The 16,647-nt window shown below is 50.6% G+C and overlaps 1 protein-coding gene across 3 annotated transcripts in view; it reads right to left on the bottom strand.

Moving 5' to 3' along the window:
- Positions 1-16,647, bottom strand: part of LOC138452984 (uncharacterized protein KIAA1958-like) — a 451,039-nt gene that overhangs the window by 62,485 nt on the left and 371,907 nt on the right. For 2 of the 3 annotated variants that reach the window (XM_069605359.1, XM_069605361.1), the window contains one exon: positions 594-713. The exons of the other annotated variant lie outside the window; for it this stretch is intronic. In XM_069605359.1, the coding sequence (XP_069461460.1) occupies positions 594-713 (120 nt within the window). The remainder of the gene's footprint in view (positions 1-593; positions 714-16,647) is intronic. 3 annotated transcript variants of the gene reach the window in all.

The following is a 16,647-nucleotide window of genomic DNA, read 5'->3' on the forward strand; positions in this document are numbered from 1 at the left end:
ACAGAGCGCTCCCGGAGTTTGCAGAGTCCTTTGTATGCCCTATATTGAATTATATAAAGCTCTTTTGATCTTACGGGCACTTGGTCCTGGCCTCATTCCCCTACTGGGGTGTGTCCATTATTGCCTCTCACTAAGGGGGGGGGTGCGTTTCTGGGGACACTTGCATTCACCTCCTTGCTACACATTATTCCTCTCCCCTCCATGCTGCACAGAAACGTTCAGCATAATATCTTCCACCCTCACCACCCCTACTTGCTGCACATAAACGTTCAGCATCATATCTTCTCTGCACCACCTATCCTTGCTGCATATCATTCCACCTGCGGCACCCCTCCTTGTTGCACGTTATTCCTCTGCCCCACCCCTCCATGCTGCACATTAATATTCAGCAAAGCTTCCCTCAGGACCACCCCTGCATGCTGCACATTACTCCTCTACTCCACCCGTCCTTGCTGCACATTAATACTCAGCAGAGCTTCCCTCAGGACCACCCCTGCATGCTGCACATTCCTCATCTGTAGAATACTTCCCCCCCATGCCATCCCTCTGCATCGTTCTAATCTGCCTATGTAAATGTGGGACGTGTTCCTCACCTGAAGGGCACTCTGCATTATCTCTGCATTTTGCGTTGTCCCTCTTCTCCGATTCCTGGTGATCCATAAAATAAGACTCTGCCTCTTCTTGCTTGATTGCGACTGCACCGGTCCACTGATCTGTCATAAATGGCAGAGCACAAGAATTTAACATGAGATGAAGCCCTGCATTGAAGGCAATGGAATCCCACTCTGCTGCACTTATTGAGAAATGAGGGCACTATGTGATCAGAAGCAGCTGGGTGGAAGGTAAGGCAAGCAGATGAGAAATGTATATATATATATATATAAGAAGAGTTGTTCATCAACTAGGGGGGATTCTTCTTCTTGAGGAATGGGAATGGTAAACCGGTTTTACCCGTCACATGGATGCATGCTGCACTGCATGACAACCACAGTGCCTCTTAATAGCCATAATCATAATGTGTTAAGTACAGCAAAGGTCCAGAGTCGCTCCTAGGCGGGTTCATGTGAAGGAAAGAGCGTTTAGGGCTAACAGTTGTATTATCTCCAGACCCCCTCCCTCTGTAGCCCCAACCATAAGAAGTTACAATGCAGCTAGACTGAGGAGGGTCTTCCATAGGTGCAGAGGAGCAACCGGCGACTCTTTTACAGTCTCTTACCAGACCACTGGATTGGGGAGGGCTCAATTGATCCCTTGTTGGAGCAGGAATTGGAGATGGTTCTCAGGCTCTCAAAGGTAGATCCCCAGGGAAAGCCTCTGGTCGTGGCAGTCAGGAATGCCATAAGAAGCTTTGCTTCATCCTAGCAAGACTTCTCCCTAGGTGCTTGAACCCACTATGGGTCGAGGGAAGGTCTGTGCCAGATCGATGCTCACATGCAACCATCCCTGTTTTCTCCAAACTGGGACCATCCATGGATATCTGTAACTCCTAGAGGCCCTCATTATAACATCTGCACCAAACAATCACACCATGCAGCCCTAATCAATTGTACCAGTCAGGTTATATGGGGGCAGAATGAGGTTGGACAACACGTGCCGACTTCATACTTTCCAGTCCCTGGCTGACTCTGTATCTGGCACTGGTCTTTGCCCTAGATGCAGACAAGGCCTTTGACATGGTGGGTTGGCGGTTCCTGTGGGCAACCCTGTGTAAAGCTTTTCGCCACCGTTTATAAATGGCAGCAAGGAAGTGAGCAGGAAGATGACAACTGGTATTGGATGGACGGAGCGCTTACCAAGACTTTCCCATTGAGGAGGGCGAAATAAGCAGTGCTGCTGATGCCCTTCCCAGCCCCCCCGCACTTCCCGGTAGCCCTATGCTTAAGCTATCAGGAAACAACCAAAAGCAACTACTGTGACTATATGAGGATTGTGAAATAAGATCTCCTCATTTGCAGATGGCATCCTTTTGAAAGTTATAAATATCCAACAACCTCCATTCCAGCATTCGAGGTGACAATTAGGCAGGATGATAAAATATCAGAGTACAAGCCTTATGCATATAAAATAGAATCGCAAAAGATAAGAACATGGGAGGCCAGCTACCATCACTTCCTCAGAATCAGAGACTTCTGAAATTAAACCTGGCAAAAACTACCATGAAATATCTCAAAATTAAAATGATGACCAAAGGACATCTCGGGAGGATAGCTCAGCGGCAATGCGCTCGCCTTAGAAGCAAGACGACGCGAGCAACACAGGTTCGATCCCTGGGTCCGAACCTCTGGGTGTTCAGCGCGTTATAAATAACCAATTATTATTTAAATTATATCAACTATATAAAGGATTCTACATACCCTTCCTCTGCAAAATCCAAGACGCCATTGATCAATCGAGCACATTTCCGCTCTCCACTCAAGGTTGTACTGAAATGTTGAAAGTGAGCATACCCCTGAGTGTTCTTTACCTGAGTGCTTGCTCATCCCGGTATCTCACAAGGGCAGATATATAAGAACATGTAACTGGGTGTGGGCTGTGGGGGTACAATCAGAACGGTGGAGTAGCTGGAGACAAGGTAGCGCAGCTCAGCAGACACAGCTGGTAGCCGGCTCTCCGTGTCCTTGGTGGCGAAAGCAGAGCTCTCCTGCTACGGTGGCGAGCGAGGTGACGGGGTCAGGATCCAGTGTATGGAGAGGGCAGGTGGCTGGTGGAGTGGTGAGCCTCCGGGTAAGTTGGTGAGAACAGCCCTTCAAGGGGAGTACAAGCCCTTGGCTGGAGCACAGAGGTGTGCGGCTGCAGGCGGTGAACACCATTGAGGAGCCCAGGTCCTGCAGCGGGACAGTGGGAGACAGTGGGAGCATTGCAGGAGGTGGTCTGTGTGGTGTCACGTGCCCAGATACTTCCGGGTCACGTGACACCCGGAAATAAAGGAATCACCGGGACTGGCGTTAGAACGCCAGTCCGGGTTTATGCAGCCTAACGTGTGGTCGCGTCTTCCTTTGAGCGCCGCGAAGCGCTGCGCACTAGGCCAGGCCCAAGCCAGGCCTACCCACGAGGTCGGGCCCGGCACACCAACTGGGACCTGACATCACACTGGCGACGAAGGTGGGATGAAGAAGAGCCCGTGAGCAGAGCGGAGCCGTGTATCAACACGCACGGCATCCGAGCCTCACTTTCACACCCCCAACATTCTAAATCAACACGCAGGATGTACAGAAACTTTGAAAGCCTCGTTCTCTGCCCCCCAACGTTCTAGGAGCATCGCGCTTGGAACAAAGTGGCTGCAGCAAGTCCCGCCTCATCCAAGAACAATTTAGTTTTTTTTTAAAAAAAATAAAAAAAAAAGTTTTTTTCCTATTGAACATTTAAATTATCAGGAGGCACAGCCAAGCCAACAAGGTTAACGGAAGACACCACTGCGAACCAAGGCCGCCACTCAGGCACCCAGGCACCTGCATCACGACACTGGTGAGTGAAGCTCAATAAGCCTGTGTCTTGGCTGCGCCCTCACCCCAGCAACGCAACATGTCCAGTGGAGAGTCAAGCCCCTCGAGGGCCACCACTAACTCGTCAACCAGAAGGAGCATCACCTCAGATTACCCCGACCCAGCGCTCACCACGCTCATGCCTCCGTTTGACCCATTCACCACTGGAGCAGCCATTTGCTGGGAAATCTGGCTACAACAGTTTGAAATGCACCTCGACGCAAGAGATATCACAGTACCAAAGAAGAAACGCACCTTCCTCTTGCTCAACATCGGGGCTGCCGCCTTACGCCTTTTCAACGCCATCCCAAACCGCGGAGACGGCAACGACTACGATGCTGCAAAGACGGTACTCACCAACATGTTCAAACCAGACCTCAACCCGGAATATGAACGCTTTCATTTCTGCATGGCCAGGCAGCGGGAAAACGAGACGGTTGATAAATTCCATGCACGCCTACGCGAAATGGCGGTCGGCTGCGAGTTCCCCGACGAGGAGTTCGCCATCCGCCTTCAAATAATCAATGGCATATCCTCAGAAAAACTGAGGAGAACTACCTTCTCAAAGAAGAATGTACGCCTATCCCGCATCCTAGAAATGGCACGCCTTCGCGAGCAGACGGAAGACCAGGTTGCGGTGATCGAAGCGGCGATCCAGAGACTTCCACTTGACAGCCCGAAACCAACGGAAGATGTTGCAGCCATATCCAGACACCGGAACACTTGTGTGAAGCCTGAGCAAAAGGCCCACATGCCGCAAGGGAGAGTCAAAGCCTGCAAATCGTGCGGCGGCCCGAGGCACAAAGGTGAGTCCTGTCCCGCATGGGGGTCAACCTGCCGTAAATGCAACCGCCTCAATCATTACGCGGCAGTCTGTCTAAACCCGCCGAACCGAAATGACAGAGAGCCAACTCCGCGACCAGGGCAAGAGCGCCGGAAAAAGTTCGCACCTAGAGAGACTCCATACCAGCCTAACAGGCAAGGAAAGGCCAGAGCCGTTGATCACTCCCAAAGATCCCCGGACACAAGTGATAGCGACAACAGCGATGACAGCGAATCCCCTGAGAGGAGAGACAAAGACAGACGGAAAAGAGGGAACAAGCGGATACACCGGGTGCATCTCATCTCGGCCGTTGAACCACATCGATCCTGACAACGGAAGAGACCATCGTGCACGATCATCGCCGACGGAGAACCACTAAAAGTAGTCATGGACACTGGCGCAACAGTGAATGTAATGCCGACGACCGCATTCGGCAAGCTCCGCCCGAAGCCCAAACTCCACCAGAAGAAGATCCGACTATACGCCTATGGATGCAAGAAACCCCTACCGGTGCAAGGATCTTTTAAATCAGACTTTGCTCATAACAACACCAATTGCCGGGCACGTGTATATGTCGTGGATGCTGGCTGCGAAACGCTGCTAAGCTGTAGGACAGCGGAAAAACTGAAATTAATACAATTCACTTTCAGCCTTCAACACAAAGAACTTGACGGCCTACTAGAACAATACCAGAAGATATTCCAAGGCATCGGATGCCTCAAAGGCCGAACCATCAAGCTCCACATAGACCCTACCATCGAGCCGAAGGCTGTACGTCACCGACGGATACAGTTCCACTTGAGAGAAGCAGTAGAGAAGGAAGTAGCTAAACTCGAGGACGCAGGAATAATAGAAAAGACATCAGGTCCTACCCTGTGGGTTTCCCCCATGGTGGTTGCCCAAAAAACCCCAGCAACCCAACGCGGTACGCATCTGTATCGACATGAGACTTCCCAACGCAGCCATCGGAAGAGAGCGCCACATAACTCCAACGATAGATGAACTCATTGTGGACCTCACAGAAGCAACCATCTTTAGCAAGCTCGACCTCAGATCCGGCTATCACCAGCTCAGATTAGCCAAAGAGTCGCGATATATCACTACATTCTCCTCTCACCTTGGTCTGAGAAGGTACAAACGGCTAAACTTTGGGATATCGTCAGCCGCGGAGGTATTCCAACACGAAATCCGCAAAGTTCACACCGGCCTAGAGGGAACAACGAACATTAGCGGCGACATTCTTGTGTACGCATCCAACGAAAGAGAGCACCACAAACACCTGCCAGCAGTCCTAGGCAGATTGGAAGAAGCCGGTCTGACACTAAACGCAGAAAAATGTGAATTCGCGAAGGAGGAACTATGTTTCTTCGGTTACATATTCAACGCAAAAGGAGTGTCGCCGGACCCCTCTAAAGTTAACGACATAAAGAACACCAAAGCCCCTCAATCGGCCACTGAGGTGAGGAGTTTCATGGGGATGGCAACCTACTGCGCGAGGTTCATTCCAGACCTTGCCAGCATCGCAAGCCCACCCGGGAACTAACCAAGAAAGATAAGAAGTGGGAATGGACACCTGTTCACCAACAAGCATTCCAACAAATCAAGGACACATTATCGGCCTCCACAACTATGGCATTCTTTGACATAGAAAGACACACCGAACTTCTTGTCGATGCCAGCCCAGTCGGCCTTGGGGCAGTATTAACTCAAACAGACAATGAAGGCAACGTGTACCCCATCGCATTTGCCAGTCGGGCACTCACCAAACCAGAACAGAACTATGCCCACATTGAGAAGGAAGCCCTTGCTATCCTGTGGGGATGCCGACATTTTAAAGTATACCTGCTGGGCAAGCAAGAAAAAGTATTCTCGGACCACAAGCCCCTGATCCCAATATTCCGAGGATCGGCTCCTCACCCACCAGCACGCATTGAAAAGTGGATGCTGCAGTTGCAGCCTTACAACATAGAAGTGGACTACCGCCCAGGGACGGACAACCCAGCCGACTACCTGTCCCATCACCTGTGGTCCGCCACTGATGGGGAACAACGCCACGCGAAAGAAACAGATGAATATGTATGTCATGTAGTCGCCTGCGCCCGACCACGGGCCTTGACCTTACAGGAAATAGCAAGCGAGACGGAAGCAGACACCATCCTGACACACACTACCACAGCCATCCAGTCAGGAAACTGGAAGAACGACCTCACATCCATGTCCCAACGCACCACGTCTGCTCAACCCAAACTCAGGCTAGCCCACAGCGGACATCAGGGCATCGTCAAAACAACGGCATACTTAAAGTCCAGAATGTGGATGCCCAACATACAACAACGAGTAGTGGAGCTTGTGGAATCCTGCGCAGCCTGCCAAGCCTCCAGGAGGGCCGAGAAACCAGAACCCATCGCCAGCGCCCCAAGAAGCAGCAAGCGGTGGGAGGCAGTCAGCATGGACCACTGTACCATTGCCGGCGAAGGATACCTACTCGTTGTGATTGATGAATTCAACAGGTATCCTGAGGTAGAACACGTGGCATCCACCAACGCGGAGACAACGATCCTCACAATAGAAAAGATCTTTGCAACACATGGGATCCCGACAAAAGTCAAGAGCGACAACGGACCATCGTTCGCCAGCCAAGAGCTGCGCACATTTTTCAAAGACATAAACGTAAAACACAAGCGGATCACCCCAAGATGGCCCCAAGCAAACGGTGACGCTGAGAGGTTCATGGGGTCACTCAATAAAGTTATCTGCATTGCTAAAGAACGAGGGCATCCATGGCTGAAGGCAGTGTATCGATTCCTGAGGACGCACAGACAAACTCCACACTCCTCTACAGGAATCAGCCCTGCTGCCCTCATGTTTGGGTTACCCATACAGGCAGAGCTCCCGATACACCCACAATGGGTAGCTCCGGAACCTGACATCCCAGCCATAGATGCTATGAGACTGAGGCAAAATGAGCAAAGAGTATTGCCAGGCGAGCCAGCCACCGAGAACTAACACCAGGAGACACTGTCATCGTCAAGAACCGGGCGACGCCCAAGAAAATGTCCCTCAATTTTGAACTCCAACCGTGGACAGTCAATGCCGCAAACCACAGCATGATTACCACCACCCGAGGGAGTGAAACGGTGACAAGGAATGTGTCGCACTTCAGGAAGGTGCCACCGGAACTATGGGAAGAGAGCCCGGTATCCCCAAGAGGAGAGCCGGCGACACCTTGCACGCCCCGAGACCAAATGACACCCACGGCCTATGTCACCCCAGGAGAACAGCAGGAGACACCCCACCAACAAGAAAAGGTCGCCAACAAGAAATGAAAACGAGCGCCCAGTGGCAGACAAGCTGGAGAGGGGAAAGCCCTGATACCTCCTGAGAGAGAATCCCAGACCATCGTCCCGCCTCCAGGGGTACGTGGTGGACAGAGTCTACCTTCAGAAAACCCAGCCAAGATGAGGTCAGAGTGGCTCAGAGTGTACGGTACCCGTTATAACATGTTTGTTGTTTAACTGTTGTAAAACACCTCCAAGTTGGAGAGGAATGTGGTGTCACGTGCCCAGATACTTCCGGGTCACGTGACACCCGGAAATAAAGGAATCACCGGAACTGGCGTTAGAACGCCAGTCCGGGTTTATGCAGCCTAACGTGTGGTCGTGTCTTCCTTTGAGCGCCGCGAAGCGCTGCACACTAGTCCAGGCCCAAGCCAGGCCTACCCACGAGGTCGGGCCCCGCACACCAACTGGGACCCGACATCACAGTCTGTATATGATATGATATAATAGGTTATTTATAACGCGCTTAATACCCAGAGGTTTCTAAGCGGGGACCCGGGGAATGAACCTGTGTTGCTCTGTGTCGTCGTGCTTCCGGGGCGAGCACGTTGCCGCTGAGCTATCCTCCCGGGACAAGCTGTGGTGTTGTCAGGAGGTGCCCCTTCACCATGTCCTGGTGTGCTCAGGTGAAGTGCAGGCAAGCAGGCCCAGAGGCATACCTGTGGTGGCTAGTCTGGGTCACAGTGAGATGGACACAGCAGTGACTTGGTGAAAGGGGGTGTTCAGTGACTGTCCCTGGTGTGCTGAGTTGGCCCCTGAGCTGCAGAGTGCAGGGCCTTTGGTGTGGTGAGGTGCTGGCCTGGGGATGAAGCGGAGGGGTTGCTCTGTGTGCCGAATGAGCTGGAGGCACTCACTTCAAAGTTTTAGTTATAAAGAGCGGGCTCACATGGCAACGTCCAAAGGGGACCAGGCAGGGGAACCAGTGACCCTGAAACTGGAGCCATTAAAAAAGACATCCAGGTCATCCTGGAAGCAATCTAGGGAATGCGGACAGATATCAGCGCAAAGGTGGCAGAACTCTGCGTGAGGTGGAGCACATTGAGGAGAGGGTTGTTGGGCTGGAAGCCAACCAATCTAATGTGGACATATTGGAAACTCAGCAGGACATGCGTCTTTCAGAAGTGAGCGTAGGGAGGAGGTACTGCGCTTAAAGGTGGATGATATTAAGAAGCTAAGAGGCTCTGTAATCTACCATTTTTTGGGCTTCAGGAAGCGGAAGGGGAGTCCCTTTTGGGGCTGGCTGCAAAGATCTAGGGAATTCTGGCGCTGATTCTGCAGGCAACAAAGGACCCCCACATCGTCCTCCACAGAGTCCATCGAGCAGGGGTAGAGGACCTCACTCCGTGCTAGTGATATTCCAATATTATACCAAAAAGGCCAGCATCCTGGAAAGAGCCAAAACAATGGGAGTTATTGAGATCGAGGGGTCAAAGGTGGCCGTTTATCAAGACTTGTCAGCAGTCACACTGTTGAGGCGGAAGAAATGTGACCCCGTCACTCGGGGGTATGGCTCTTGGACAAGGGAGCACGCTCCCGATGGAGGTACCCCTTTGCTTTCATTTTTTTGAGTGGGAGGGGATGAAATATCAGTTGGTGACGGAGGACGATATTCTGAGGGTTTCAGAGGAGCTCTAGGTGGGGGAGGGGGCATCAGGAGTGTGGACATTGGAGGGCACGAAAGTGGGGTATGATATGATATTTTATTTATATCGCACTCGTACACAAGTGTTTGTAATGGGAGTGATTCAGTGGACCGCCGTAAGATCCAGGATGCCCGCAAATTCCATAAATTGAATACTCCGTCCACGAGAAAAAGAGTAACTTGGCATGGATCCTGAACTTTGACTCAGTTGTGCTGGGTCTTGAATCCTTTGTGTTGCTTTCCCTGTAGGGGGATTGGGCTTGTGGGGGTCGAATGTCACAAACTTTTGCATGTTAGGAGCCGGAGACTAGGGGGCTGAAGGGGGGATGTTGAGGAGATTCACTGTAGTTTTGAGGGTTCAGCGAGAGTTGATTCTGAGGACTATTATTTGTTCCTTAGAGGTGGGAGAGCGGCAGTGGGTGGGACATGAGGTGGGTTGCTTGTCGAGTGGTGGGACAGACATTGCTGGTTAGATTTAAGACAGGGAACGGGGTAAAGGGAGAGCTCCTGGTGGTTCAGCTCTCCAGGGTGGTCCAGGGTGAAGGAGTCTGGATGCCTCGTCGGAGGGAGGAGTTTCAGGGGGAGTTCTTTGTTGGGGAAAGGGGAGGGGCTGGGAGCTATTTATTTGGGTTCTAGGAAAAGTTATGGTTCCTTTGTGTCTCTGTTTTGGTCTTTGTCTTGTTTCCCTCCCTCCTGTGTCTGTTATTGGTCTTTCTGAATAGACAGCTATAGTGGAATGGTGTAGAGCTGCCAGTGGGGTAGGTTGTGGGGCTGATAAGGGGTGTCCCTAGGGGGTGAGCGGTCTTCCAATGGGGAGTGAGGACACTAGCTTTACATGGGACTCACTGAATGTGAGGGGTGTGAGACACCTAGAGGTATTCTCCCATTTGGACCCCAAGAATCCTTTATTGGGATGGACAGGGCACGGCCATTGCTTTTGGATCCAGACCCTGGGGGAGAATGGGGGTCATTCTCATGGGACTACCCTAGGTGAGACACAGTATCCCCCTCTCATCCATTATCCACAACCACACAACCCCTTTGTCATTTTGGGGTATTTTTGAACACATAAAATCTGCCGCCCTCCAAACTCTCACATTTTCACATAATACTGGGAAGAAGAAGAGGCGATCTGGAGGGGTGAAGATTACCAGTGAAAACCCCACTAAGACAAAGAAGACAGACTACAACACTCTGACAGCAGGCTGTCACTTTAATGCATTCAGGCAGGGTCAGGCAGACCCAACCCTAATCACACACTTGCTACCTATTAACATCACACAGGTATATAAAGGGAAGCTGCTGGTGAGGAAAAGTCAATTGCTCTTGGGGGCAGAGGATGAAGTCTGCAAGGCTGAGTCCGGCAGAGGATCCCTGCCACAGACCCAAGCACACCAAGGAGTAGCAAGGAGCAGAGGAAGCAGTGGAGAGTAGCCAGAGGAGAAGGAAGGGCGATGTGCTGAGCCGATACCTGTGTGGGGCTGCAGCCCAGCGAAGGAGTCTTACCTACCTAGGGCTAAAAAAGGCAGACTGCAGCCTGCTGGTTTGTTTACTGCAAAGCTTGCTTCCCCTGGGCATGTGAAAGGAAGTCCAGGTGGTGAGAACCTGACCTCCTACCAGAACCCTTCCCCCACAGCCCCCAGATAGCTACCCACCTGCGCCACGCTAGCCGAGTAAGTCTCACGGCGGATGAAGAGAGGAACCCGGTAAGCGTGTGGTTGGATGGAATGGGGGAGCAAAGCAGAAGGGGTATTAGAGTGTGAGAAAGGGAAACCCTGTGGAAATATAAAGCAACTACAAATCCCAAGAGGCATTGGGGTGAATGTGAAAGCCAGTACAGCTCGAGCACAGCTCTAGGAAGCGTACAAAAGACATGATGAGCGCGAAATCATGGTCCGAGTGGCCAGGTTGGGGTTCCCGTAAAGGTCCTCGCACACTTGATAGTCTCTGACCCAACAAGCAGTGGAAGGCCAAGTGGCTCAACCCCGACATACGGAAGCCAAGGCGGTCTGAGCCTGACGGAGGGGAACCGTGTGTATTAATAGAACTGGGTGAAGCCTGGCTGGGGGCTTTAAGGTAAGCCTGACTGGGGGCGGAGACCCGGGCTTAGGTAAAGGGAAGCACCTGAGGGGTTTAAAAGGACTGTCTTATGAACTGTGGCAAGTGTGAACCCGACGGAGGCATGCCAAAAGAAAGCTAGGGGACGGGAACCCAGCTTTCTGATGAGATGAGCACATTTTTCCAAATCCTTAAAAGGGATAAAATAATAATTTCCCTGGAGGCCAAGGTGGAAGTACCGAACCACTCCGTCATGCATCTTATGCTTCTGGGTGAAACGAGCTGGAAGAGAAAGCTACAAATATTAGCCCTCTTGGCAAATAGAGAAGAGCTCAAAGTTGCCCTTTTAAATGTGTCACCTTTTATGATAAACATTGAGAGGGGCGAACTGATGGCACTATTGGTATATGAAAATGCTTGTCATGCTCTCTCTCAAATAGACCTTTGGGCGAGCAAAAGGGTAACTACAGAGACAGCTACCTTAAAACCCTTGATACAAGAAATTGTGGAGCAACAAGTAGACATCCCTCCAGGTGAGGGATCCTGTTGGGAGAAGGGGGACGGCCATGAGAGTGACCCCTTGACGGAATCTGTATCTGTACCTTTAGCCCTAGCAGACCCGGAAGATGGTCAGACGACCGCACAGAACAGCACAGGCCCTGGTTCATTATTTGAAGCGAGAAACCCTCTACCTGACTATTCTCTCGCTGTCTTATTGGAACCAGAAGAAAATAATCAAACTATAGTTTTCCCCAAGAGCTGTGAGTCTAAGGGAGAAATCAACCCTGTTCCTACTTTGTTAGGTGGGAGGCCTGATAGTAGGGAAACATTTTGTCCCGTACCCTCCACTAAAGTACCTACATCTCACCCGAATTGCAATTAACACCTCAAGAAAATGACAACATCAAGGTGACCAACTCTTCTTATGACATGGAATATCCCTGTTACAACTGTGGAAAGTTTGATCACCCCGAGGGCCCATGTCCTCAGGAGTTGTTTTTTCAAAAATTAACAATCAGGAATATAAACTTGCCGAGACCAGAACTAGGGAGAGGATTACGCCAATTTCTGTTTTACAACATCAGAAGTGTTTTTCTCGTCAGGGATGGGGGCACAGTACAAGATCTTGTCCACTAAACCAGATAGGTTTTTCTGACAAAACATCTCTAGAGATTCCCATACAAAAAGGGCTGGATAATGAGATGAAAACCGAAATCCCACTGGTGCACATCCTTCACACCCAGTCTAATGTAACACCAGGTGAGAAGGAAAAGAACCTGAAGAAACCCCTTTCTAAAAACACAGAGGAATCAAAGGAAATCTATGGCCTTTTTATACACTGGGGCTAAAACCTCCTATATGGTGCCTGCTACAATAGGAGGGAAAACCATTTGGGCACAACTGGACAGTGGAAGCAGGGGATATGCCATACGGGCAAATGTACTTTCCCTGGGGTGGAAACAGATGGGTAAAAGAAAAATCCATTGTGTTCACGGTCACTCTTAGAATCATCCCTTCACAAAATTCCCATTACCATCTTGGGCAGAAGGTTACAACTTATCGTGGCCGTGATCACCAATCTTCCAGCCCGGTTAGTGTTAGGAACTAACCTACCCCAATTTCACCAGTGGGTCTCACGAGTGGCAGAAATACACAGCAAAACCTTTAAGGGTGCATCGCCCCATTTAAAACAGCCAACTGGTTTATGGGATAAAGAAAACAGCTTCCGGAAAGACACTGATTTCCAACAAGAACTCTCAGACGAGGAACTTAAAATTGGCCCTTATGCGGGAAGCCAGATGTTTAGGGCAAGGGTATGTGAGAAGCCTAGGGGTATTATCCCATTTGGAACCCGAGAATCCTCTATTCGGGTGGCCAGGCCACGGCCATCGCTTTTGGACTCAGACTCTGGGGGTGGACCAGTGCCGGAGGATCACCCGGATAGGGGAGGCCGGGGTCATTCTCATGGGAATAACCTAGGCAAGACACAGTATCACCCTCTCACCCATTATCCACAACCCCTCTGTCTTTTTGGGGTATTTTTCAACACATGACAACGCCCCCCCACCTCTCCATTTCTGCATAATACCGTGAAGATGAGGCGATCTGGAGGGGTGAAGATTACCAGTGAAAACCCCACTAAGACACAGAAGACAGACTACAACACTCTGACAGCAGGCTGGACCCTTAAAGAAGTCAGGCAGGGTCAGGGAGACCCAACCCTAATCACACACCTGCTACCCATTAACATTACACAGGTGTATAAAGGGAAGCTGCTGGTGAGGAAAAGTCTGTTTCTCTTGGGGGCAGAGGAAGAAGGCTGCAAGGCTGAGTCCGGCAGAGGATCCCTGCCACAGACCCAAGCACACCAAGGAGCAGGAGGGAGCATAGGAAGCAGTGGAGAGTGCCCAGAGGAGGAGGAAGGGCGATGTGCTGAGCCAGTACCTGTGTGGGACTACAGCCCAGCTAAAGAGCCTTACCTGCCTAGGGCTAATGAAGGCAGACTGCAGTCTGCTGGTCATGTTTACTGCAAAGATCAGCTTATCACGTGGCCGTCGCCCCTGGTCAGATCAGGAATGGTTTGCCACCGGTTTTGAGAGGAGAGGGCAGCTTTTCAGGGGGGACACATTCATCAACATTACAGACCTAGAGGAGGCACTGGGCATAGGTAAACTGTCGGTATGGAGAGGTCGGTGAGGAGAACCATCTACGGTTTTGGAAGTGCCTTAAGACCTTCCTCTTCGCTCCTGCCTTTGCCCCTCTTCTCCCCTGCTGATTTGCTTTCTCTCTCGGCACTGTGCACCTGGCCACCCTCTGTCCAGGTACCTGCTCATCCTGCCACCCCCCTGCACTGCCCCTGGGCCACCCCTTGAAATGGGGGCCTGTATCTGTACCCATACAGTCCCGCACCCACTCTTCTTCTGCACTTATCAGATACACCCTATCTGACTAAGCTAGCACTTTGCCACTTGCTGGCTGCACTACCACTGTTTATCACCTTCAGTTATTTATTTATTTATTGTACTTATTATTTTTTGTTTCTCTCCTTTGTTCTGCACTTTCCAATTTCTCCCCCCTTCCATGCACTTTGCCCCTCCCCATGCACTGGCGCGTTCTCAATGTCACTGGGCTTATTAAGATCGTAGTTTTTGTTCTCCCTTGTTCCCCTCCCTTCGCCTGGTCGCCACTCTGAAACACCTGTGTATAAGTGCGAAATAAATAAAATATAATTTCATTTATTCTTGTTCTTGCAGCTAAAAGGGTCCGTAACGGATCCAAATGTCAGAGACAACACAGAGTGAGATCTCACCCAGTTTGTAAAATTGTTGGACAGTCATGAACGGGTTAATATCAGCCATGTATAGGACCTTGTTTGGAGTGGGCTGTGGGAACACAGAGAACTTGAGAGGGCAACAGGAAAGAGACCTAGGGGTGGAAGTGGATGAGACCCTCTGGAACAGGCCGTGCAGGGGGTTTACCAAGACTTCATTATCTTGCCAGTACAGACAGCACTCCATCAAGCTCCTCCATAGGTGGCAGTTTGACCCAGTCAGACTATCAAAGATGTTTCCCGATACAAGTCCCAAGTGCTGGAGGGCTTGTGAAGAGAGAGACGATTATTGGCATATGTGGTGGGGATGTCCCAGGATACAGGTTTTCTGGGATGAGGTCCTCGGATGGATTAGACGCCTAGAAGGGGTACACAGAGATTTTTTAAAAAAACTGCTGATTTAGGAAAGTGTGGGAGGTCTTCTTGATGGAGAAGCTCACCTATATAGCCCAAGATCATGTGACGTCTTTTACGGAGTAGTGGGGTCTGTTCACAGACAAGCATGGTTCAGGGGAGAGGACGGGGCTGGGATCGCCCGTTGTAGTGGAAGGAGATGATAGCCCTTAGGTGAGGAGGTTGGTATCAATGGGGTAGCTACAGAGTATCTCCATGGAATATAAGCTGCTGAGTTTGGGAGGATCCCGTTTCCCTCGAGTTGGGGGACCTCCAAGTGAGCGGCAATGATTCTATGAGTATATAAGAGCTGTGGATACATGTAATTGAATGTTATGAGGACCAATCCTAGTGTGTCGTGTCTTATTAAGTTTATTCTTTCCTAAATTGTTGATTCACGCGACAATTCGCACTGGGGATGCCTATGCCCGAGGTATTGGTCAGTTGGTAAAGGGTGGGGTACATGAGTGGGGAGTGTGAGAAACCTCAAGGAGTCTGACCCGCTAGTACCCGGGGTTCTGTCATCCAGGTGGCCAGGACACGGCCATCGCCTTTGGATCCAGTTACTGGGGGTGGACAAGTGAGGGAGGATCACCTGGATGGGGGGGTCCTTGAGGAGTGGGAGTGGGACACCGACAGGTGAGATGCGCTATCCCTCTTCTTTCAATACCTTTTCCCCATCCTACCACGTAGGATATTCCAAAACACTGCCCCCCCCTTTTCCACACGAACACAAAAGACAACTGACTACCACCAGACCTTTTTACCTGACACGTACCAATCCAAGGGTCAGGCAAAGTCAGGCAAATGACCAGAATCACACACACCTGATTGCCCTTTTCCTTCCCCACAGAGATAAAAGCTGGAGCACATGAGCACATGACGAGCAAGGCAAACCGCACAAAGTGAGAGCTAACTCAGCACGGCAGCTCAAGAGGAGGAGAAATCTGGTGCAGACCGAGAGGGTGACAAGGAGAGAAGTAACCTTGCTTTTTCCGACCAAGGCCTGTGAAACCTCTGCAGAAGGAATCATAGGTCCGCAAACAATAGCGACAGATGACAACGATACACAAGACCCTCCTCTGCTGATTACCAAGCCATGGAGAGACGCTTGTCTCTGTGGTACCCACCTTGACTCCAAGGAGAAAGAAAGAAAGCAAAGCGGTTCATCACAGCCGGTGAGTCGAGAGGAGTATCAAAAAGAAACCAAACAGAGTTAAATGAAAAGTAGCTAATGGCTGATTTCAACTTTGAAAGATGTTAAAAGAGGGGGAAAACAAGCAACACCGAAGTCCGCCACCACATGGGTTCTCACGCAGGAGACTCTGGGTGATTACCCGATGGTAGAAACTACCATAACCAGAAGGCCGTGGGAAAAGGCAAGAAGAGGTCAAAGTGGTTAAACAGGGGTCTTGTAAAATCCTCTGTACCGTTGAAAGTCTTTGACCGACAGATGATTGGGAAACTGAGGAAAATGAATCCTGCTTGATGAAATTAACGCATGAACAGTGTGTTACAAAGGTTGGCAAGAGTGAGGCCAATAGAGGGAAGTCTGCACTGCACTGTTTGAAAAGACATTA

Source organism: Ambystoma mexicanum, chromosome 4p (assembly GCF_040938575.1).
Source record: "Ambystoma mexicanum isolate Mex_15411 chromosome 4p, UKY_AmexF1_1, whole genome shotgun sequence".
Classification (NCBI taxonomy): Eukaryota; Metazoa; Chordata; class Amphibia; order Caudata; family Ambystomatidae; genus Ambystoma; species Ambystoma mexicanum.